The sequence below is a fragment of the Lygodium microphyllum genome, chromosome 1, assembly GCF_053477565.2.
Source record: "Lygodium microphyllum isolate KBCC chromosome 1, Lygodium_microphyllum_v1.1.10, whole genome shotgun sequence".
Taxonomy (NCBI): Eukaryota; Viridiplantae; Streptophyta; class Polypodiopsida; order Schizaeales; family Lygodiaceae; genus Lygodium; species Lygodium microphyllum.
Window position 1 is genome coordinate 131,653,258 of NC_141135.1, and position 24,149 is coordinate 131,677,406.

Consider the following 24,149-nt stretch of genomic DNA (forward strand, 5'->3'; position numbering starts at 1 on the left):
TTGGAACATGCGAGCTGAATTGCCAAAGTTGACAAGTATGGATGATTAGTAGAGGATTTTGGGCGCATCTTCAACACGGTACACCCCCCCCTTTGCAAATGCAATGACAAGTATAGGTGGCAGTGGAAGATACCTAGAAAATACCAAAGTTTTTAGAGGTCAAAGTTGGCAAGCACAACTTTAGACAACATATCATTGTGACAAGGGAGCCTGATTAGTGTTTGTGATGCCATGGCTTTACGCACCAAGCCATAGAGTGCATCTACTTTGGTGTGAAGGCAACCCAGTAAGTGATTGAATAGATGGATGATGAGGGCTTCACGAGGGTCCAATGGCACTATACGAGGAGGCAATAGGATGGGTTGTAATCAATCTCGCAACCCCAACCCCTTTAGCAGAGGGCTAGGGACCAGGAGACAAGTCCCCACCAAAGCACCCCCCCCCCCCCCAAAAAAAAACAAACCACCATATATCCTCCCACAAGAGAACAGGGCTCCCCCTATCTAGATGACGCAGTGCATAGTACCACCCACCACACAACTGTCCCCACCCCCTCCCCCCCCCCCCCCCCCCAAACCCCAACCCCCTTCTCAGGGCTCTCCCCCCCCCGGTTAGCCAACCATCCCCACCATAGTCTACATCCCATCCTACCCCTTCCCCCTCGTGCACTACATAGTCATCCCCGCCCCCCCCCCCCCCCCCACCCCCACATGCAAGTCCCCCCTCTTACACTTAACTGGCCTCACCCCCCAACTGCATCCTCCTTCCATAAAGAATGACAACCCCTATCTCTGTGCTAGTGGTGCTAGTCCCACCTCTACCAACCACCATTGAGAGAGGTGGCTACTCGGCCCCTAATGATCTCATCCACTTGAACAGTCGATTAGGCCCCTGAGTGAGAAAACTCAAGGAAGAAGGCATAGTTCAATCCATCTAGTGGTGCCAATAGATGAATTTTGCCACCCATCAATTTGCAAACCACAAAGATCCCCACCTTTAGGGGAAGTTGAAACTTTACATGTCTTGCCACTCTCATGTTTAACCAGGGGATGTAGCAGAAGAACCCTTGTGACATAAGTTTTTCTTCGAGGGGAAGTGCAAGGAGTTGGCACTACCGTAGGACTAGTAGTGCAATGGATCCTTCCGATGGATGTTATCCAGTAAGAATCTCGTCTCTTAGATTGGCCCATGAACACCTTGGTTATGCGATCGAGAGCATTTATTACCCCCCTCGTACACCACATGTCTACCATGGGGGATGGAGTTCACCCTCTAAGCCTGCAGCAAAGTGAATGTGCAAGCCCCACAATTCCTCCTCTTCCTCATCTTCTTCCATGCTGAACAAGAGCTTGTTTAGCAACTACTAGCCATATCCATAAGTTTGCACCTTTCATCTTGGAATGTGTCTCCACTATAGTGGGGCACATGGTCCCAAGAAGTTGATCATCAAGCAAGTGCTTCAGCCCCCGCCCTCCTTGGATGGATTGACATTTTACTTCTTTAGTAGCACAAGCTCTTTCCACCCAAGCTAGTAGGGCAAGGAAGGTACTCCCATGGAGATCACGCACCCATTGGGAGTACTCCATCAGTGCCCACGACAAGAGTGGAGGAGTTTGTACTTCTATTGGTTTATGTTTGTTAGCCTAAAGTAAGGCAAGGAAGGTACTCCTATAGGGAGATCACACACCTATTGGGAGCACTCCATCAATGCCCATAGCAAGAGTGGAGGAGTTTGCACTTCTATTGGTCTGAGTTTGTTAGCCTATGTGTGAGACCATGGGACAATTGTGGCAACAAGGATCCTATGGGTACGGCTTGACATGGGACACACTTGTTTTTGGGTCCTCAACATCTATGCCTCTACATAGGTTCACACGCATCGGCTTCTAGGCGCGAAGATTGCAATACATCTCTAGACAATTGATTCTTGGATTGTTGGAGGTGACTTCAACAATCTAGAGACCTTAGAGGATCAACATGGCCATGGTAGAGGAGAAGCATGAGGTATGGGAGATTTTCCTGCTTGCAATGGGCACGCAAGATGCTTGGCAAGACCCCACCTTCCACAAGCAAGATGGTTCACTAGAGTTTTCCTAAGGTTACAAGAGGCTAGGTGGCACCCCCTTAGAGTAGTTGGACACGTTTTATGTTGGGAAGTAGGGGTATTCCAAAGGAGGGCAGGTTGGGTAATTGGTTGGGACCACCCTCTCGTCGTTGTTCAATGCTACTCACATTGGATGTGCATTTTTTTGCACTGGACACTCACTCTTGTCATATTCCAAATTCAATCTATGGACATCAAGAGGTGAGGAGGCAGATCAAGCAACTCTAGACCATGGTTTGGGCAAGGGGTGACCAGATTGCATAGAAATTCATAGAGGTTCTAGGGGAGTCCAGCAAGATTTGCCAAGGAGAGCCCTCTAGGTCGACTACAATACCAAGAGAGAAGAAGGCACTTTGGAGAGACCTAGTAACTATCCAAAGATTGCTTAGAGAAACACCTAGAGATCCCACCTTGCACATGCAAGAGCTTAGAGCATGGCCAACAACATTTTGGGCATGGAAGGTTAACATGATGTGCAAAGAGTTCTTCCAAGTGAATCAACCATGCATCCTGGGAGACCACGAAGTCCCCGTGACTAGCATCGGAGGGTCCGCTATTGCCCAAAGGAGGTGATGGAGCTCACTACGATCTTTTGTAGACATCTTCTTCAACAACAGGCATTATCAAACAGGGTACTCCAATGTAGATGGTAGGTGTGGAAGTGCATCCTCTCCCTTGTGACCAAGATGATGGGATATGCACTCCTTGCGCAATTCAAAAAGAAGGAACTAGATGAGGTGTTCCATACAAGATGGGCAGAAATGCCCCACAAGATAGGTTGTCTAAAGTCTTCCCCACTTATTGGGAGGTGGTGAAGGACCCCCTGCTCCAGCATTTCAACACATATTTGTCTCAAGTTGGATGCAAGGTAGCCTACCAAATTGACTAGTCAATCTCCTCCCCAAGGGAAAGACCACTTGGAGCTGTCCCATTGGCGATTTATCACCTTGATGTCAATAGCCTATAAGGCCTTGGCCAATATACTTGGCAACAACCATTCTCCCATACATCATCCATGACACACAAGTTTCATCCAAGAGAGGAGCATCCAAGAAGATGTCTTTATCTTCTTTGAGGACACTTAAGTGGGCTGCCAATCAATGGCAATGCTTCTATTGGATTTTTAGGCCTATCACGAGATTGGCTAGGACTTCCTAAAAGGCACCATGGCACAATTGGGCTTCCCCCAAGAGTCATTCAAAGGGATATCTGCTTTGTACACGTGAACCACCAACAAGGTAGTCATAGAGGGCACGAAGAGAGAGGAGTTTTGTTTGGAGATGTCGATCTAACAATGTTGTCCTCTAGTCCCCCTGACTCGTCCTACTCTTTGCAAAGGCGATGTCCTACTTTCTCCACTTGAGAGCAAGTGGCTTGCGTGATCTCAAGCTTTTAGTGTGAGACAGAGTTGATGGACTCTTAAGTTTGCAACTAACACAACCCTCTATGTGGCAAATGAGGTGGTGATGCTGGAGAGGGTGACACTTGCATTGGAGGTATTTTGCATAGCTACGGAGTGAGAATCAACTTGCCAAAATCTATTGGGATTACCACATATCCAAAGTCTAGCATTGGGTGGGCCATCCACTTGGGTTTCAAAAGGGTGAGCAAGGGACAAATCATATGTTATCTTGGTTTCCAAATGGGACTCCACATTACCCCAACCCAATAGATTCTCCCATTACTCCATCAAATGAAGTCGATTGCCTCGTACATTGCTTCATGTTGGTTTCTCCTCGTCCTATGTCTCAACTTAGCTTCCTCCTATAGAATTTTCTTTGGGCTAGTTCAAATGGGTCTAAGAGCTCCCAAGCCAAGGTGCCATGGGGACTATCACCCAACATTGCTCTAAGGGGGGTTGAGGATCATCAACCAAAGTGCCGAAGTCTAGCCCTCCTAGGCAAGCTAGTGATTCATGGACTCACACCAAGAGAGCAAACATGGAAGATCCGACATAAGAGCCTTCAAGAGTGCAACCCACAACTCAACAAAGAGTGGAGACCATCCTTGAAATGGATCTTCACATCAGCACAAATCACCCACCCAAATCCTTGCATAATCTACTAGGAGTGTGGCATGACCTAAGTAATGGCCTAGGTAAGGCCTCAATTCAAAAGTTTGTCAAAAGGAGAGAGACCGCCATCCGATGGTTTGAAAACCCCAAATTCGAGATCATTATAAGATCCAAATCGTTGAACAACCTCGCATCCAATGCAATAGTTGGGAGGCCAACCATGCCCACATTGTTTCTGTGTGGAGGGAGGTTTATAGGTTTATAGGCCAACCATGCCCACACTCCAAAACAGCAAAAGGCTAGCCCTCCTCAGAGGTCAACAAGAGGTGGAGATATTAGCTATACCTTGGAGGAAATCAACTCTTCAACTATTAGTCATGGAAAACCATGCTTCAACTATTAGTCATGGAAAACTATGTTGACATGTTAAAGTATTTTCCATCCATATAGTGCCACAACATTTAAAGCAACACACTTTCAGGCAGAAATCTCTACCGACATTTACATGTCACTATTGCAATACATGGGATGGAGAACTCATCAGTAATAAGTATCCTATATGCAAACAATTGTACCATAACCATATAGCAAGAAAACATTCTAGCAATTTGTTCCTCCTAGATTTTCAAGACCAGTGATTTGTCCAATAGGTCCATGGTAATTTTTTATTGCTGATCTTGTTCTGGATTGAAATGGACCACCACCATTTCAATTCAATCCAAACATAAGAGAGATTTCCATCCGTAGCATTTATGCGAGAGAAATCAGCAAGCAGAACCTCACAAGAAAAACTAGTTTCATAGCATACACCTTTCACAAAACAACCCTACAGCATCTTCTGACAATGGCACTTGACCTTAAGAGAAATATGAAAGAATTCTGTGACAAACTTTCAACTGGCAAGGCCATCAACGGATAACACAATCTATACTTAACTGCAGGGGACGGGTTGTTCCACATCTATCTGCTGTGCTCAAAATCTTTATGCAATATACATCATAAACATATAGTGCATCAAAATTTTCATGCTGCCAGAAACGTTCATTTGCAATTAGTTCCACAATATAGGGCAACAAGATTTGCAAACTGCAGATCGTAGCACTTAAAATTGAAACCAAAGACCTGCATATGACACACATGTGCCCACACTGTCAAGCTCAAATAGGAAGAATAAAAAGTATTGAAGTAGGTACAAGGGCTTTGATTGTAGACAATCTGGAAGGAGTCTCCTCTCGCAGCCCCATGTAGCAGCCATTACTGAAGTAATGCATGCACACAGACACCTATGCACATGCACCTGCATATGCAGACTTCATGTATGACTCCAATTCATAAGAAGGTATTAACTTTTGATCAATTATAATGTTGATCCTGGTTTGACGAGTTCCCTGCTTTGTATTCAAATTTACCTTTTTGCCTCTCCATTTTCAAGGGCCGCAAGCAATTTACATAGCCTTCTACATAAAAATTAAGCCTCACACACTATAACTCGATGTGTATGCTTCCATACCTTTTCATCAATCTTTGATCTTGGTGATTTATCCTTTGAACCATCTTAGGTCCAAAAAGCACCCAATCATTTATCACTGGGTGCAAGAGGTACCTAATGGTATGTCCAAAAAGCACCAAACCATTTGTAACTGGTGCAGAAAAATATCTTAAAGGTATGTCTTAGTAACAGCTCCTTAGGGGCGTAGAAACTTCTTTTTACCACTGCCCATTACCGCCGATCCTGTGCCTTCAATAGAGATTGAATTGCGACAAAGATAAGGTGAAACATAGCCAGGAGCCTGCACAATGCCAAAACACGTGAATGAAATTCTTGTCTAGTAAACCAAAATAAAAAAGAGAGCCGTGATGTTTGAAGCAAAACCTTTAACAAAGGTATTGGAATGTCTAGTCTGCCATGAACAAACGTATCCACTTGCTGCAAGCTCTGCAATGGTAGAGGGCTCAAGACATAGTAAATGTTCTTGTAAACATCCACTGCCCTAACAATTCCTGCAACAGAGAGAGTTTTAGGTGTCACGTAAAAGCTTCATGCATGCACTTTTAGTTGTTTAACCATAACAACATGTGATCAGAGACCTAACTGAAGCCTAAAGTCTGTGTATGAGTATGCAGCACATGTTCACACGTGTTACTGCTATATGGGAATCCGTATTTTGCCCAAAATTGAAGGGAGCAGCCTATCACAATCACATATGTCTCACGGGTGAATCAAGAACTGTGGTGTACATAAATAGCAGGTTGTCCCACTGAAACGGCAGAGGAAAATGTACTACAGGTCACTATGAAGGTGATTGCGGAGATAGAGTCAGGCTTTGATGAAAATTGCAAAAAGACAACCAGAAAGGATGTAGTGGAGAAGATGTGTTGTGCAGAGCTAATGTGCTAAGGTCACTTCTTTCTGTCAAGAAATCAATCATCCGTTCATGAACTCACCCCTTCCATTCTGTTGGAAGTGGTCATTCCACAGTATCAAGAGTGCCCAAGAACTATTTTGGCCACCCCCTTTATTGCTTATTTTTACTAACCTGTCTGTAGGTCATCCCACTTTTGGTCTACAAAAGATGGGTATGTGATCATATGGTATATTCGCTCACTTGTCCTTGCACATTCTTGGTGTGGAGTTATAGACTGAAGTATAAGCCAATGCCAGACTCTTGTACTCTTGATTCACATGGTGAATTCCTATTCCAGTGCATCTTAGTTTTGTGTTTATGGCTTGTGTGTTCTCTTTTTCACTGTCTGCTGAATAGGTTATGTAGAATTTGTGCTCTTATTGTGAATAGGTTATGTAGAATTTGTGCTCTTATTGTTATTTCTCTGCTCTGCTAACCTTCCATTTTCCAATTGTGCATGTTTTGGAGGCTACATTGTAAGCTCAACTCTTGGCAGCTTGTCAACAGCATTGGCAGTTGCCATGTGGACTCACTTGTTACCCTGCCTGCATCACTGTCACCATACATGCAGCAATGTTTACTCGCATCTCAGTTGATCTGCTGACTGGTTTTTGTTTATACAGCTTTATGTATCTGGTTATTCACATGTTCATATTTCTTTCTTGCATCTTCAAACATACTGGAGCTTTTTCGAGGGTTCTTCTTGCATGCTTGATGCTCAGCTTCACCTTTTGCATTAACATTTGGCACTCGCACTTTTCTCAGCTCAAGGATTTTGCAAGTAGTCACACTTTCTCTATTACTCTTTCTACGCAAGGAGTGCTCTACAGGGTGGATGTCAGATCGCTCTAGCTTCAGAGCAACTCTCTGCTTTTCTTGACATGTGGCATGATGACCTTCACACGTGTGAAGGTGAAGGGATGAACGGTGTCACTTTGTGTCACATCTAATTCATGTAGCGGTGTTTCAAATAACAGGAAAAGTTTCCCCTAAGAAAATGCATTTCCGGAATTCATGAGACATTTCGGAGTTTTGGACCTGTCTAACAAGTGTTTCAGAGTGTTTCCTGCTTCTATGCTTCACGAGTTCTTGCACAAGTTACAGACTTTTACCGCATACAGGATTCATTGGACAGATAATGTCAGGGTGCACAGTCATACCCAAGTAAAGATCTTAGATTGGTGCGTCCAGTGCCCTAGTTGGATGTGAAACATGATGTGTTCAAGTAATCTCGTACAGGGGGACCTGGAGGACACACTAATGCTCTAGTGTAAGAATCTATGTGACATGGTGAGCTTTCCATTGAGCTTGTCTCACTACAAGTGGTGCAAGTGCACCATTGGATAATTTGATTACTTCCCAGCATTGGAGGACGTCTACTTTTCTTTTTGCCTCTCTATAAATCTATGGAGTTCCATCACCAGTTCTCATCTTCCACTGCTTCAGCATATGTAACTGGTTCTTTGATCTCCATCACTTTTGTCATGTAAGCATAATGCTTTGCAGTGTAACCACTATATGTCAACCTGTCAACAGGGTATCTGACCCTCTGTGAGCGTCTAGGCTGTGGTGCACTGCTCGATTCCCCTCTCTCATGAGGCGGAATGTACCTGCTCTACCTTGCGCCAGGCGTATAGACACTGTGCACTACATTCACCATATCTGCCCATTTATTCTACAAAAGGCTTGAGGAATCCTCAAACTAGTAATTTGATTTTTCTGTTTTTATATTTCTGCGCCTTGGTCATCTCATCCTGCACCCACAGATGCAGTAAATCGCTTCCAATATCAATGCCACTTCTCTTCTTTTTGAATAAGTGAACACTGTCATTCTTTGTTCACCACCACCCAAGCAACCTGCATTCAGTTACCATACCCCGCCTATTAAAGGGTTTAGTCAATCCTCTTGTTTTTTGTTTAAAAGCTTATCCTGACTGGGTACTTGGCAGCATGCATGACTGACACATGAAAGCTAGATCCATACTGGTCTTCTTTGAGCAATCGGACCTCATTGTTGTTTGTTGCATCTCCCAGCCATACCACACATTTCTAAGATACCAAATATACAAGTAAACTTCTCTCATCCCCACCCTCCCCCCAATTCCTGACCAAGCACCATTGAACTACTGCATGTGAGGATGTAACTAACAGAGTTACTTCCACAGCACCTACAGTAGCAGTTGGATATCAAACTGCATATAGATATCAGCACACAGGTTATCAAATGGCAATGCAATTTTGTGGTACAGCAAATAGAAGAAATAGATTTCACCTTAGTACATTGAATTGGATGTGAACCCATGCAATCTAATTACTCTACACAGAATAGAGTCGTTAAACTTACTTACCTAGGCCAATGCAGACAATAAGTGTTTTCTCTGATTTGTCAGATGCTTTTGACGCTGAGCTGATCCCCAGTCCCACTATAGCTGCATTCAAGCAGTACAGTGATTCAGATGAAGGGACCTGAAAGTGCAAAGCCATCCAGTATTCACAGATATAGTCATCAAAAAACAGCATAAAACATACGTGGACGATTCCTGTTTTTTTAAAAAGAAATATCTGGAAGGACTGTTGGTTAAGATTGACCCTAAGGCTGTAAAAACTCTCTAGATTTACCCATAAATACTCATTGTCTTTATACCTTCTTCAGCTGCAATTGCATCATATCAAGACCAATATACAATGTACACATCATGCATTAATTACCTTCTTCCATCTCCTAGCACATCTGGTTTGTCTATCTTTTTAGGATAAATCCCTTACAGTTTATAACCCTAGCCTTTGAAATTCATGCAATTTGTAATATCTCTCCCTAACACCCTTAAAGCCATCTACTCTATAAACCTTCTTACAAAAATACCCTCACAACTTATGCTCTCTCTCTCTCTCTCTCTCTCTCTCTCTCTCTCTCTCTCTGCCATAGTTGCAGGGGTTTCAAAAATGTGTTTGGGATGGTGAAATGGGGACCTGAAACTCATCTTAATTTTCAAAATATCTCTGTATATAGATATATACACATACATATTAAGCAATAATAGTATTTGCAGCTTTAACCTTTACACAAAAGCATCATCACCATGAGAGTAAAACGCCAATGGAGCTTGTATGAGGCACTATTTATGCTTGGTTTATGCACTACTTTGCCTTGGTGGGTCAAAGCAGTGTTGGGTTTGGCATGTGGATGCATCCCTTACAGTTTTGACAATGGTTATGACTCACGTGTGGTACAAGTGTAAGTAAATGGAATTTCAGGCATACAAAGGACATGGGCATGGTTAAACACTAGATGCATATGTTATTTAACTACAATGCCAGCATGTATTTCCAATAGTAGCACAACAAATACTCTTGACAATTTCCAAGGCAATCGAGAACAATTGCAAGGATTTCAAGGGGGAGGTAAGTCATGAGGACACGATATTTTAATGCTTTGCTTAGCATTTGATTAAATGTTAATCAAATGTACAAATGTGGGACACACATGTGATATACAAATTAATTATTTCACAATGACAAGCTAAGGACTTTGAGATAGTAGTGGATGTCAAAGGCAAACACTATAATAAGTTATATTAGTTGGGTGCTAGGTGGTACTTGGTAATAGATTTTGACCTAGATCATTTTATTAGCCATTAATGTCAATGGTGACATTGAGAACTAGGCATTTATTAGTTGATTAATTAAAGCTACTTCAAGGGCTAATAAATGCTCAAGATTGCTTGGATGACAAACTAGCCTAGCCAATTTAATTATTGTCTAGTACACTTAATTTTCTCGGCTAGCAATAATAATTAAACTAATTTTCAAAATTGATCTTTTGAAAATTAATTTAATTAGGCTAGAAATTGGTGAAAATCGAATTTAGAAGGCTACCACCTCCCATGGGGGTGCAATTGAAGAATTTCTATTGCTAAGCTCTAATTTACTGCAAAAATTAGGGTTTACTAAGCACCCTTGAATAGATGCTCAAATAATGGGGACTAGTACTTAAAATTCAGCAACTAAAATTTGGGGGTTTCAAAGAATTCCAAGAGAGCAACCAGGCAACATTAAGATTGGGGCAAATTTTGTTTCCCAAGGACCAAATTGAAGGCCAATCCCCAAGTAAACCATAGTCACCAAAAACGTTTCTTCTTGTTTTGTGTTTTGAGGTTTCCAAGCTTTGTTTCGCATTTCGTTTCGTTAGCTACCTTGAGGTTTCAAGGTTTTGAAAAATATTATTTATAATAATTGAAATTAGTATATATTAGTACTATTAGAGGAAGAAAAATAGATCCATATCCATATATAGTATTATTAGAGGAAGAAAATATATCCATAAAATGAAAATGTTCATTCCATCTAGATCCTAGAGTCAAAAGTCAAAATCCTAAAACCAAAAACATCCATTTCACCTACTGATTTAGAAATGGGCATTCATGACTCACAAATCAAAATGTTTAGGCTACAACATACATATAATACATAATGTAAAGTGAAAGTAGAAATTGATATTCGTGGGTGAAAACCTTGTGAGAAACAGGTCACAGGAGGAGTTGAGGCAGCAGGACAGTAGCACAGTTGCCTGCTGGACAGTAAACATAGCTGTACAGAGGGCAGCAGAAGGTTTGGCAGCATATGTAGCAGCAGGCAGCAGGTGGACAGCAAGGATGAGGGTGCAGCCGATAGTTACAGGAATGTGCAACATGGCTGGAAAAATCCCTATTTATAGGCACATGGACCAATAAACTGTCTAGGGTAGTGCCCAGACACTTTTGGGGCATTTAATGTTTGAGTTTTGGGGATGTTTTACTGAGCTTAAAAAGGGGATTAAAGTTCATAAAGCCTTTTGTAGCTTAACAAGTGCAACACTTGAAGATTAAAGTTCATTAACCTTTTGTAGCTTAACAAGTGCAGCACTTGAAGAGTTACAAGCATACTGGATTGTGCCCAACAGATGTCCACAAACCCCAGATCAGGGTTCCTCACTCCATCCTCTCCTTCCTTCTAGTAACTAGTTGTTAAGTGTGTTTATACTTTTCTGGGTGAATATAAGCTAGAACAGACTGTCAGGTCCTTCTTCTAATTATCTTATAAGACAGCAGTTCATACCTTTCTATATCTTGCAACAACAAATCACAATTGGACAGGCCTGCTCAAACTACATTACTCCTGATCTTACATAAGAACTCTAGAAATACTTGCTGTCCTAGAGAACTGATAGATGCAGTTTTCCACGCAGCTGTTTGGGAAACTACAACTCTGGATTCAACAAAACTTATACATCAGTGAGAGGCCCTTGCATTGAGATGTAAAAGCTGTCTTCTCTAAATTGAACTTGAGGGATGTTCTTTCATGCCATTCCTTGTGAAATTAATAGATTGGAACATGTGCACACACCACAATCATGGTCAGGAAAATTTGGCATAAGCACTGGGGAATACACTTTACCTGATGATGTAAATGGATGACATGAATTGCTGAAACTGGGACTTGGTAAGGCTTCCAGCATGCTAAAGCCATGGCTGCTTCTGAAAAAATATGTGGCAGTTTAACTGTTCCCTCTAACTTGCACATAAGAACATTCTGAAAATAGGAAACAAATCTCAAATCTCTCAGCTCCCGTGCATTGAACTTGATTTCAGCCCTGCAAAACAAATACAGATTCAAAATAATAAGGAAATGTATATTTCTATGACCATCTGTGAGACCATTCTCATAGAAATCTCATATACAGGTCCTTGTCATAACACATGATGTTCTCAGCTTCTTATGTTTCTTTTAAATGCACCTTTTGGTGGCAGCATTTCTAAACGAAGATGAAAACAGTACTAGTGACTTTATGACGCTGCACAAATGTGCTTTAAAATTAATCTTATCAAAGAGGCTATATGTGGTAAAGCAGTTACAATGTTGGAAAATATAAACTCAGTAAATTAACATCATCCTGCAGTAGTACAAACTGTGCATCTGAGTAAAAAGCAGGACCATAGCCATCTTCAAGCTATATCAACCATACAAAATACAATCAACAGCACCCTTAGTCTTGAATCCTTCCCACCAGAGTGAAGTCGACAACTTTTCAGCCATTCTTTCAGTGAGAAGCATGAATTTTCATGGTTACGATCGGTACGAATCTGATCATCTTGATATGAGACAAAGCCTGATATATCATTGATGCTCAAGTGGAATTTTTAATCAAATTTATAGATATGAGTACCTCTTTTATCTACTTGTAACCCTGCAACAACAATAACTATGGATCAATGATTCTCCAACTTCTGCAATGAAGCACCATTATTACACATGTAGTCCCTTCCTTTTCGACACAGGATTTGGCCATACTCTCTGTTCTAGGGGATCAGGTAACACAACTTTGATTATTTCACCTTCCAAGAAGCTCAGGATCGAGTGAGTGTCAAGGGCAAAAGTACACATCAAAAAACAAAAGGTTATAAAAGTGCCTTGTAACTTTTATAGAACATCTGCATACTGAAGCATAACAAATGCTGATTAAAAGAAAAGGCAATAGTTAACCTTCACCATTATTGTAAGCAGCTACAACAAGTCTAGAAAGCCAAGAATGTCAAGTTCGAGCAGAAGTAGAAGCAAGAGTCATATGATGAAAAAGTACACAGCAGTAAAGCACTCTCTCTTCTAGAAACAGTCAACCATGGGTAGCATATAGATAACTTGCAAGTATTAAAATTCCTTAGGTCAGAGGAACAGCATTCATCATATGTACCCGATAAAATTCCTATACTGGGAGCAATAGTCAAGCCTTCAATAAAACAGATGCTAGAAATATCCAGCATTAACTACACAAACCATCACTGTAACGTCAATATAATCAGGCAGCACCAAGCATGAGCTGCACAGCAGCATCAAACTTACATAACATAAACCATGTACTACCATCACTTGTGAAATCAATGAAAGGAACCTTCTAATACACATTTCAACATATTCAAACATCATGTATGCCACAATTTTTTCATTCAAATGGCTACCATACTATGCAACCTTGTAGAAGTTAAGAAGAACATACAAATTATCATTCCCACTGAGTGCACCATGCAAGAACATGAGCACAGCGTTACTGACATTGCTGTCTTTGTGATCCCAAAATCTGTTGGGAGGAAGATTTTTGCTTGATGCTTTCAATAAAATCTGCACGACATGTGTTGGCACAGTATAGCATATAATGTCAACTAGTACAGACAAGCCAACACCTGCATTCAGTTACTGCAAAGTATGAGTCAGTAAATCAACTGATTGTAAAACTTTTACTAATTTTCTTAGCCTACACAAGGTTAAAATGAGTATAACCTATCTCAAAAGAAAGAAACTGAACCTTGAATCCAGCCGTGAGTATTGATGACGAGCGGAATGGGATTTTTGAAGTCATTACAAAAAGTTTCACGAAAGTAGTCATGCAGTGAAACTATGCAATGCATGTACAACTGAGGGTCGCACTTGGGTGACACATCCCCATAAAAATAGCACCTATTCAAAATCCTCAACCACCACTTTCCATCAGAAAAAAGAAATGAATTTTCCAAGACAGATTTGAAAAAGATGTGTTGAAAAAATCATAGCCTTTTAATGTGCAAAACAACTTTTGTTACAGAAGGCTGTAAGGGTTTATGACTGTTTCAAAAATTGGATCAAATATCAGTATGTTTGTCGTTTAATGTGCAAAACAACTTTTGTGACAGAAGGCTGTAAGGGTTTATACCTTTTTCAAAAATTGGATCAAATATTAGTATGTTTGTCTTGAAGGGCTGAATGGCAAATCCCTGGAATATGGTCTTGATGTTATTTACATGAGCACGTGAAACCTCATCACTTTGTCACCATAAATTTTCAGTTCTTAGGTATACGGTGATGACAAATTCTAAGGCTGGGGATTCTCAAATTCCTATTCTGCAAGAAATGAATCATCTTCAGAAGAGAGAGCAAACAGCAGTTGTCAAGTAGAGTTCTACAAAATGAGCTCTTGAGCATCATTGGTCTCCTCACTATGTCCTGCCACTGCCATCTGTCTCACCTGCCCAGCAGATGACCTCCTGGTAGCAAGGGTAAAATGCATCCAGATATGAAAACACAAATACAGGACATAGCAGAGCACCAGAGGTGAAATATCAGCCGGGACCAACAACAGCCACAAAACAGGGCAGTAAAAACACAATGCAACCACTTTCTGGTAAAGTGGTTTAGAAATTAGCAGCAGAAACTATCATTCAACCAAATCCTTTTGCAACAAGCCATGCCTTGTGCTTATCCAGAGTGTCATCACTGTGGTACTTGGTCTTAAAGACCCATTTGACTCCAATCTGTCACAGTGAAGCAATGCGGAAACAAATGACCAAGACAAAGAGTGAACACAGAGAGAGAGAGAGAGAGACTGAAACGCAGAAAATCTGCAATGAAGAATGCTGTATAAGGATGCGGAAATATACACGGGTGCAAAGAGAATATCTACGTATGTCTCAACCTCAAAGATCTCAATCTCCGTCAACCCGGAGGGCAATCTCCACGGCCTGCAGCCTGAAATCTGTGAAAACAACTGTTCGAGACTGCTGAAATCAAGGCCAATAAATAGGCCAAGAAAAATGCCCAAAATAATGCAGGTCAGCTACATTTAATGCAGCTGACTGGACAGCAGCAGTCCGACTGCAGCAAACTGGCCGACTATGAAACATGGCACCTACACTCCCTGACACATGGATTGCCCTGGAGAACCTGCTGCAAAACTGCTCAGACCTGAAACTGTGTGTGTCCAGGGAATGCTTAACTCTAACACCCCCTCTCAGATCTTGGACACAGTAGAAGGCTAAGGGATCTAGAGTATTGTCGAAGTAAAGCCTAGGGAAGTGCATTGGTAAACAAATCTGCAAGATTGTCCTCTGTCTTGCAATAGACCAAGGAAATGATCTCATCCAGGATCTTCTCCCAAATGAAATGGTACTAGATCTCAATATGCTTAGTCCGAGCATGAAACATAGGATTCCTTGCCAAAGCAATGCAACTCTCATTGTTGCACTGGAGAATAGTAGGACCTGTCTACGGGCAGCCAAGCTCCTCTAGGACCCTGTGAAGCCATACTGTCTCACATGTAGTAGAAGACGCCACCCGATACTCCGCCTCAGTCGAAGAGAGGGCAGCCGTGGGTTGCTTCTTGCTGCTCCATGAAACTACATCAGCACCCAAGGTAAAACAATAACATGTAATGGACCTCCGATGATCCACATCACGAGCCCAATCTGAATCACTCCAACCTGTAAGTACCAAGTCCGTAGCACCTATACCAGTGGGACAATAGATCCCAAGATCAGGAGTCCCCCATAGGAACCACAGGATCCTCTAAGCAACCTGCCAATGCACCATCTTGGGTTCACTCATGAACCCGGCTAGCACACCTACAGCATAGCATAATTCAACACACGTATTAAGAAGCTAGATCAAGGTGGTGTGCTAACAATTGCTCTTAGCCACTTCAACAGCCCCAAAACATGCTTATTTTAGGCTTATTTTAGCCAAAACCCTAAAACGAGGAGCGGATCGAGAGAGTTAAGTGAGCGAGAATCTAGAACCCTAATTTTCTATAAATTGGCAGCCAGCCCTCCACTCTTCCTTCAATCTCGTTTTTGCAGGTTTCAAGTGTTATCAGCTTGCTGCCCACACCCCATTTGCAGAGGACATCTAAGCCCTTACTATCCATCACTGTTCCCTACAGTCTAGCGCCTGTTTCCAGCCCTCCACATGCTGATTGCTGCTGTTTCCACCTAGCGACTGACTGCTGATCATCTGCACTGTTGTCGTACAGAATGATAAGAAAACTGCTGCGTTTGTAGACCCTAGCTGCCACCCTAACAGTTTTCTCTCCCCTGCTTTAGTCGCTGCACTTTTTCTCTCTCGTGCAAGCTGTCCTGCTTGTGCTTTTAGTCTTTCTCTCTCATGCAGACTGTCTTGCCTACGTTTTTAGTCTTTTTTGCCTTTCTCTCTCCTCACTGCTGTCTGCATCAGACCCAGCTTCTCACTGCTGCGTTTGCTGATGTTCGACAGCCAGAGGCTGCCTTGCTATGATTTGGGATCCATTCGGAGTACGACACACTCTCTAGCACATTATCCCTGCCCTGATCCTTGAGATACAGGAGTTCAAGGTACAATATTCATTCACTGCATAGTGTGCTTACTGCATGAGCATCATATTATTAGTAGTCATATCATTTCATTTATTCACTGTGTTCATTGTCTCTGAGTTACTCTAATCCTAACCCTAACTGTGTTCTTTTATCAGTCTGTGCTTTGTCGTACGGTTTCTGTTTATGCTTCTGTGTTAGGATATTTTCTTTACAAAGGAGCCAACAAACTACCTATATCGGATAGCATCCACCAAAGGAGAATTCGAATGAGTGGTAGCCTTCTAATTCGGGTCCATAGGAGTTGTAAGAGTCTTGCATCCCTTCATCTCGCACAGAGTCAAGAGCTCCTGTACATACCACTACTGGAAAATAAAGATCCCCCTTGAAATCTAATAGATCTCATGACCTAGAAAGAAGTGAAGAAGTCCCATATCCGTCATCTCAAACTTCTCATGAAGTGCTATCTTCGGCTACTCGACCATCTAAGTATGATCACCTGTCACAATCAAATCGTCCACATAATGACAAACAACACACAACCTCCACCTGAGGTGTGTACATACAACTAAGGGTCGGCTTTGGAATGCTGATACCCTAAGTTCTCCTGGAGGAACGAGTCAATCTTCTCATTCTAAGCACCAGGAGCCTACTTAAGGCTATACAAAGCCTTCTACAACCTGTACACCCTACTATTAGAAGAACCGAAGCCACAAGGCTGCTCAACACAGATCTCCTCCGTCAACTCCCCATTCAAGAAGGCAAACTTCACATCCAGCTGATAGACCAGCCATCTCCTATCGCTAGCCAAGGCAAGAACTACGCGAATAGTGGCCATCCGAGCTGTAGGAACAAAAGTATCATGGAAATCAATGCTTGGGCGCTATGCAAAACCTTTAGCAACAAGGCAGGCCTTGTGCTTGTCCAATGTGCCATCACTGTGATACTTGATCTTGAAGACCCATTTGACTCCAATGATCTTATGAGGAGGCTTCGGCATGAGATACCAAGTGCCATTCCTCTCAATCGACTCCAACTCCTACTCCATCACTTTCCGCCAATGATCATGCTATAAAGCCTCCTTCACAGAAGTGGGCTCCTGATCTTGCATGACACGAGTCATCAAACAATAATTAGTGTAAACAAGCTCAGTGTGGTGTGCTTAGTTCCTCCGAGAACGCCGCAGGCCATCCTGCGGCTGCCACTTCTCAAGGACCCCCTCAATCTCTCCATCACGAAGGGTGTCACGGGCCCAACAAGGAGAAGGCCGGATTTCACCTCCTTGCTCTCCATCTATTGAAGTTTTTGGAAGATCCACTGATGGCGGGACAACAATCGATGAAGCGGGTGGCGGAGAACTAAGCTCCTCATCCGAAGAAGAGTCCTCAAGAGGCATAGGTTCCAAAGGAACAGTCGCCGACGCCCAACTATCACCACGATCTCCAAGAACATGGTGTTTCTCACCCCCCTCTAAGACTCAAACTTCCACGAACCGAATATCACAGCTCGTGTAGATATCCCACTTAACAAGATCACACGATCAGTAGCCTTGAGACTGCGAGATATAGTCCATGAACAAGTCTGTCTTTTGGAAGCTGCTTCAAACTTGTCACGTTGTGTCTTTGAGATGTAAAGATAGGCATCACACCCAAAAACCCTAAAATAAGAAACATCTAGCTTAGACCCAAAGTACGCCTTATATAGAGTCATACCAACAACAGCGGAAGTAGGGAAGCAATTAAGGATGTGAATTGCAATAGTCACAGCCTAAGCCCATAGACACTGAGGTGTTTGACCATGCTCCATCATGGTACGGGCCATCTCAATCACATTGCAATTCTTCCGCTCCAAGATGCCATTCTCTTGAGGGGTGTTTGTATTGGCAAAATCTTGGTAAATACCACGATCTGCACAAAATCGAGCAAGCTCATTAGAAACAAATTCTCTGCCCTTATCCGACTGTAAGGTCTTCAATTTCCAACCCGATCGGTTCTCCTCAAAGAGCAACCAATCCTGAAAATTGGAGAAAGCCTCTAACTTCAACTTCAAGAAATAAGCCCATGTCATCCTACTGTAATCATCCACAATTAGTGGAACCAGCCTATCTTCTTGGATAGGGTGGTTTAACATGATTAAGCACTTAATTACAGCAATCAGCAAATGAACATAAATTGAAATGCTCACTTTACCTTCATAAACTTGGACAGTGGACACCCTATTGGCCCCAAAACTGGCGCCCCTTTCGGTATTTCTTTAATTTCAATTGCTAATGGATAAATTACAAGCCGAGATTTCACGATCTCCTTGGCTGATTCAAAAGCCCCTTGCTGTTCCAATAATCAGCAAAGCATTCGGACAAATTGCCCCTTGATTTTCATCCAGGACTTGCTCTAATGGAACCCCAACTGGTCAAATGCTGCCCCGAATTCACAATAGATGGGCTAGCATTTGAAAACAATTCCACGAATTTCCGGTGCTGATTTCAGTGTACAATGTCTTTGACTGATAGCACGGATCCCAAGGTGGCTGCTAAACCCTAATTACTGTTGTAATTTAGGGTTTACAGCAGTAAACTCTCTGTTGTCCACCAAATTTGGTTGTAGTCTGCTACCAATGGCTGAGAATTACTGAGAATGCTTGAGCATAGACTAAAGGAGATGAGAGAATGATGTAGAGAGAGAGAAAATCAGCTGAAATGTATCTTTTGATTCGTAGCTCTGATGACAAATTTAATGGCACCAACAGCTTCAAAAGGGTGGTAAAACACCAGCTCCGCTTGCGAGCCCTCCTCTTCTACCGCCGCCCCTCTTGAGGTGGAAGAGAAAACCTGTTGCCCCCTGTCCTGTCGCGGCACACGATCGGTCGTCGTCGCCTCTCAGAGCCAAATCTGATCACCTTCTCTCCCTCCACCAAGCTCAGAATGGCTGCAATTCAGCTTCCACCACCCTCCAACAGCCTTCTCCCTAGTTGCATGGGAAAGTTTTGCCAAGTGGCAGCCTTCCTAATGCATTTTCAGCCATTAATTTAATTTTTCAAAATTAATTAATTCTGAAAATTAATTTCAGCCCTTTTGGCCCTACCCAAAATTAAACATGCCCATCTGTAATGAAATTGGCTAGGCCATTTGCAACTTGGAGTGGTTCCCAACCTCTGTTGACCCTTAGACTAGCATTAATTAATTAATTAATACTAGTCCCTAGTGTCACCACTAACACTTAATGGCCAAACAATTGTCCTAGGGTCCAACCTAGCACCAATTGACCACCAAAACCCAATTGGCATAACTTAACACAACTTTTGCATTTAACACCCACTGCATCCTCTCGGTCCTTGGCCTGTTCCCATGAAATAACTGCCATGTGCTAAACAACCTTGCACATTCGATTAATAACTTAATCAAATGTTACTAGCAAGATTAAAGCATCTCAAAATTTCATGTCCCCGTAACAATTAGCATGAAATACAAGCTCCCTCGAAGGGACTCCTTCCTCATCGGTCCACAAAGATTAGTAGAAACAAAGTCCAAGGGTGCTGAAGACCACCTTGAAGCCTTGTTGGGAACAACATCACTAGTTTGCTTCCCACGAATACAGGATACACAAGGCTGTTGGCTCACTACAATATCCGACAGACCTCGAACAAGCTGTCTCTTTGATGCCTTTCGAAAGTAATTATAACTGAGGTGGCCAAACCGAGAATGCCAAAGCTCGGACTGAGTTTGTGAGGTAAGAATAAGAGAAGTCAAGGCAGAAAAAGACCGCAATTTGTAGACTCCATTCTCCTCATAACCTGAAGAAAGAACCTATCTCAATCCTCAATCAAGAATCCATATCAAATTGGACCGAGAGGCATTGTCCTTCTTAGATTTGTCCTCTATTGAGAAACCCTTCACCCGCAGTCTGCATTTTGTGTTTAGCGTTTGCAGCCCCAAAAAGGGATGCCATCCTAGATTAACTATGCCTATTTATAGGCCACTCTCTCATTCATTCCTTATAGCTGATTTATTCAATCTGTCACCTCTTCTCTCCAGCCTCTCCACTACCCTCACATCCCTTCAGGAGGACATTGCGATTCGTGGTTCATGGCTGTCTTCATCATCTTCCTTGTGCTACGACACCCTTGTTCCCTTGTAACACATTCACTCCATGATTCAGGTTTTCATCATTCCAATCATCACAGTTTCTTCTCTCTTCCCTTCTCTTCTCCATGTTTGTCAATTTCACTCTGTGTTCCTCCCCGCAAACCCTATTGTCTCGCTGGTACATCATCTTTTGACATGGTATCACAGCCGGATCTGCTCAAACAGCGGTAAAGATCCTCCACTCCAGTGAAGGCAAAGACCGGTCACGGATTCAACATCCACTTCTCTTCTTCTGCTGCATCAAAATCTCGTTTTTGCAGATTTCAGGTGTTTCAACTTGCTGCCCACACCCCATTCGCGGAGGACATCTCAGTCGAAGCTGTCCATTGCTGTCTCCATCAATTAGCGCCTGATTTCCAGCCCTCTTCACCCAGTTTGAAGCTGATTCCAACCAGGCGACTGCTATTCTTGTGCAAACTTGCTGCTGTACAACCTGCCACGTCATCACAATCCTGTTGCCTGCGTTTTTTGTCTCTCTCCTCCTGCATGTGTTTTTAGTCTTTCTCTCTCCTGCAAGCTGTCCTGCCTGCGTTTTTCGTCTTTCTCTCTCCTCACCTATGGTTTTCTATTGGTTGCAACCTCTTACTACTAGTCGCATCCTCCTCCCACTGGCAGCTCACTTCTAGCCCTTCCACTACCCTCCCACCCCTTGAGGCAAACATTGCGGTTCATGATTCACACTGCCCTCACACCCCTTGAGGCAGACATTGCGGTTCGTGGTTCGTGGTGGCTGACCTCTTCCAGCAAGGCACACTGGTATCCATGGCTTCTTTACCAACAGATGTCCAAACTACTAGGTGCTCCTACTGTGGCATCACCGGCCGATGCTTGCCGACTTCAACCTTTGCTCCCCACCCCCCCCCCCCCGAAGTATATGCGTCTTCCACCAAGCACTCCTTGTGCCACCCGTCCTTTCTAGGCCACAGAGATCGTTCTACATCGGCTATCAGAGTACTATGCTCAAGGCAATAAGACGCATCCGATGCGCACTAAGTCCTTTCAAGCATATGGAGGATTGATTGGCGTTACGACCTCCTGGAGATCGTCGCAATGCCAGTGGCAATCTTCTCCCACTTATTTTTAGGTAAAGTGGCTTCCACGACCTACAAATTTGCAGTCCACTCCATCGAGAGACAGTGATTGTTTAATACCGTCTCCTCATCAATCTGCTCCTTCGAGAGACAGTGGCTGCTCGACTCCTTCCTCTTCTTCGGCTACCTAGTCTACTCCACTAAGAGACAACGACTGTTGCCCACGTCTTGCTCATTCTAAGCCCCACCCTTGACTACTTAGGTTCGAGAGGCTACCTCTGGGAGCTCTTCAGCACCCCACATACCTTCTTCGACACGACCGGCGATGCTTCCTTCGTCATCAGACATTTCGAAGTCCGTGATCCATGAGTTTTTGGATTCCCTCTCTACTTCAGAGGGGGATGTTATTTCTTTGCCCTCAGAGGAGGCATCTACTTCTTTGTTGACTTCAACGGAGGCCCCTCTACCTCCCACCTTAGAGGGGGGAACCTACTCCACATAAAGTTCTTCACCCATCCTCTACTTTCTTAGGGGAGCTGTCTTCGACCAGTCATCTCTTCTATTGATACCCACAATCTTCAGGTACTCCCTAGATCGGGACCTCGGAGGTTCAACCATGATTTGGTGACGAGGCCTTCGTATTCCTTCCAGCATGGATGCATGGAGCTAGTGGCTTCTCTCCCGAGGTTGAGTTTCAGTTTCTCTAGTTCACTCTATCTACTGTTCTTTACTGCAGGTTTCCTTTCCAAAGGAAATCTTGGATCTTAGGGATCCTCTACGTCTTCTTCCTCCTCTTCTCTTCTTGCCTTGGTCACTTGGTTAGCATGAAACCACCTCCCGAGATCGAGTACGGGCATATCCTTATGGTTCTCGGCACCACACAAAGTCCGACATTCCTCCCATGCATTGCATGTTTTCATCATCTGTGTACTAGGGCGCTTGGGCAGGTGAACAATTTCCCCAAGAGGGACACTGTCTAAGTGGCACCTGTTGCATGAGCATTCTTCAGCATGTAGCATTGCATCTCCACCTCACTCTTCTCTTATTCCACTTTTTGGGCCTGAGAGGGGGTGTTGAGAAACCCTTCACCCGCAGTTTGCGTTTTGTGTTTAGGGTTTGCAGCCCCAAAAAGGGATGCCATTCTAAACTAGCTATGCCCATTTATAGGCCACTATCTCATTCATTCCTTACAAATGATTCATTCAATCCATCACCTCTTCTCTCCAACCTCTCCACTACCCTCACACCCCTTCAGGAGGACATTGCGGTTCGTGGTTCGTGGCTATCTTCATCATCTTCCTCGTGCTACGGCACCCTTCTTCCCTTGTAACACATTCACTCCATGATTAAGATTTTCATCATTCCATTCATCACAGTTTCTTCTCTCTTCCCTTCTCTTCTCCATGTTTGCTAAGTTCACTCTGTGTTCCTCCCCGCAAACCCTATTGTCTCACTGGTACGTCATCTTTTGACATCCTCCTCCTCCTTTTGATCCTTCTTCTGTCCAACCAAGGCCTCAAATTTAGAAGCATTAGTCCCTTTCAATTGCTCCTCTTAGTCCAAGACCATAGGAACCAACTCTTCCCACCAAAGGAGTGCTTGGTTAGGCCTCAGCATTTCCTTTCTCTAGTGTGTCCTCATGGAACATAGACGTGGCTTGCTGAATAGCCTCGCCAGGTTGCAAGGGTACAACTGTCTCCCTTTATGGAGAGTCTAGCTCTTCAACCAATTCCCATGTGTTTAACTCCTCAAACCTAGGCTTTATGCACTTTGGAAGTGCTGGAGTTGTCAAGGAAGTTGGTTGCGACACCTCCTTCATAGGTAAACTTCTAAGGAAACGTTCCGCAAGGGGCATTGCCATAGCCAAGGGTTGTTGACTGCTGTGATCCCTGATTGGAAGTAGTAGCAGCTAGTCCAATGGGTTGGATACTCTTGGTGGATTGCGGTGTCAAGTCCATAGGGCGATCAGAAGTGGTCGCGTCTTTAGATGACTTATTCACACTCATGGTCTGCATCTGCAGTTCCAAAAAAACTTGCTTCATGACAATCATCCGATTGTACATCTAATCAAGCTGTAGTCATATCTCCGAGGCCCCTGTTAAATGCTCAATATGAGAGATAACAACTGTAGTACATGAGAGAAATAAAAACGAGCGAATACGAGCATTGAGTTTATCCCAATGTGCCCAAGTCTTTGCCAACTCCACCTTATCACTAGAAGAGAGTCTAGACTCATCTCACGAAGGACGATGAATACCCTCCGTAACAAGCTCTACCAAATCGTAGGACTCCAGAATGGCAAGCATCATGACCCACCAAATGTGGTA

At 43.2% G+C, this 24,149-nt stretch overlaps 1 protein-coding gene across 1 annotated transcript in view; it reads right to left on the reverse strand.

Annotated features, from left to right (window-relative positions):
- Nucleotides 1-5,282: 5,282 nt before the first annotated feature.
- The window catches only part of LOC148041693 (Pre-mRNA cleavage complex II protein family), a gene marked incomplete at its 5' end in the record, with an annotated part of 31,333 nt that continues 12,466 nt past the window's right edge, over nt 5,283-24,149 (reverse strand). The window contains 6 exons of the mRNA XM_087681346.1: nt 5,283-5,908; nt 5,992-6,119; nt 8,872-8,989; nt 11,957-12,152; nt 13,554-13,737; nt 13,860-14,011. Of these exons, the coding sequence (XP_087537472.1) occupies nt 5,804-5,908; nt 5,992-6,119; nt 8,872-8,989; nt 11,957-12,152; nt 13,554-13,737; nt 13,860-14,011 (883 nt within the window). The remainder of the gene's footprint in view (nt 5,909-5,991; nt 6,120-8,871; nt 8,990-11,956; nt 12,153-13,553; nt 13,738-13,859; nt 14,012-24,149) is intronic.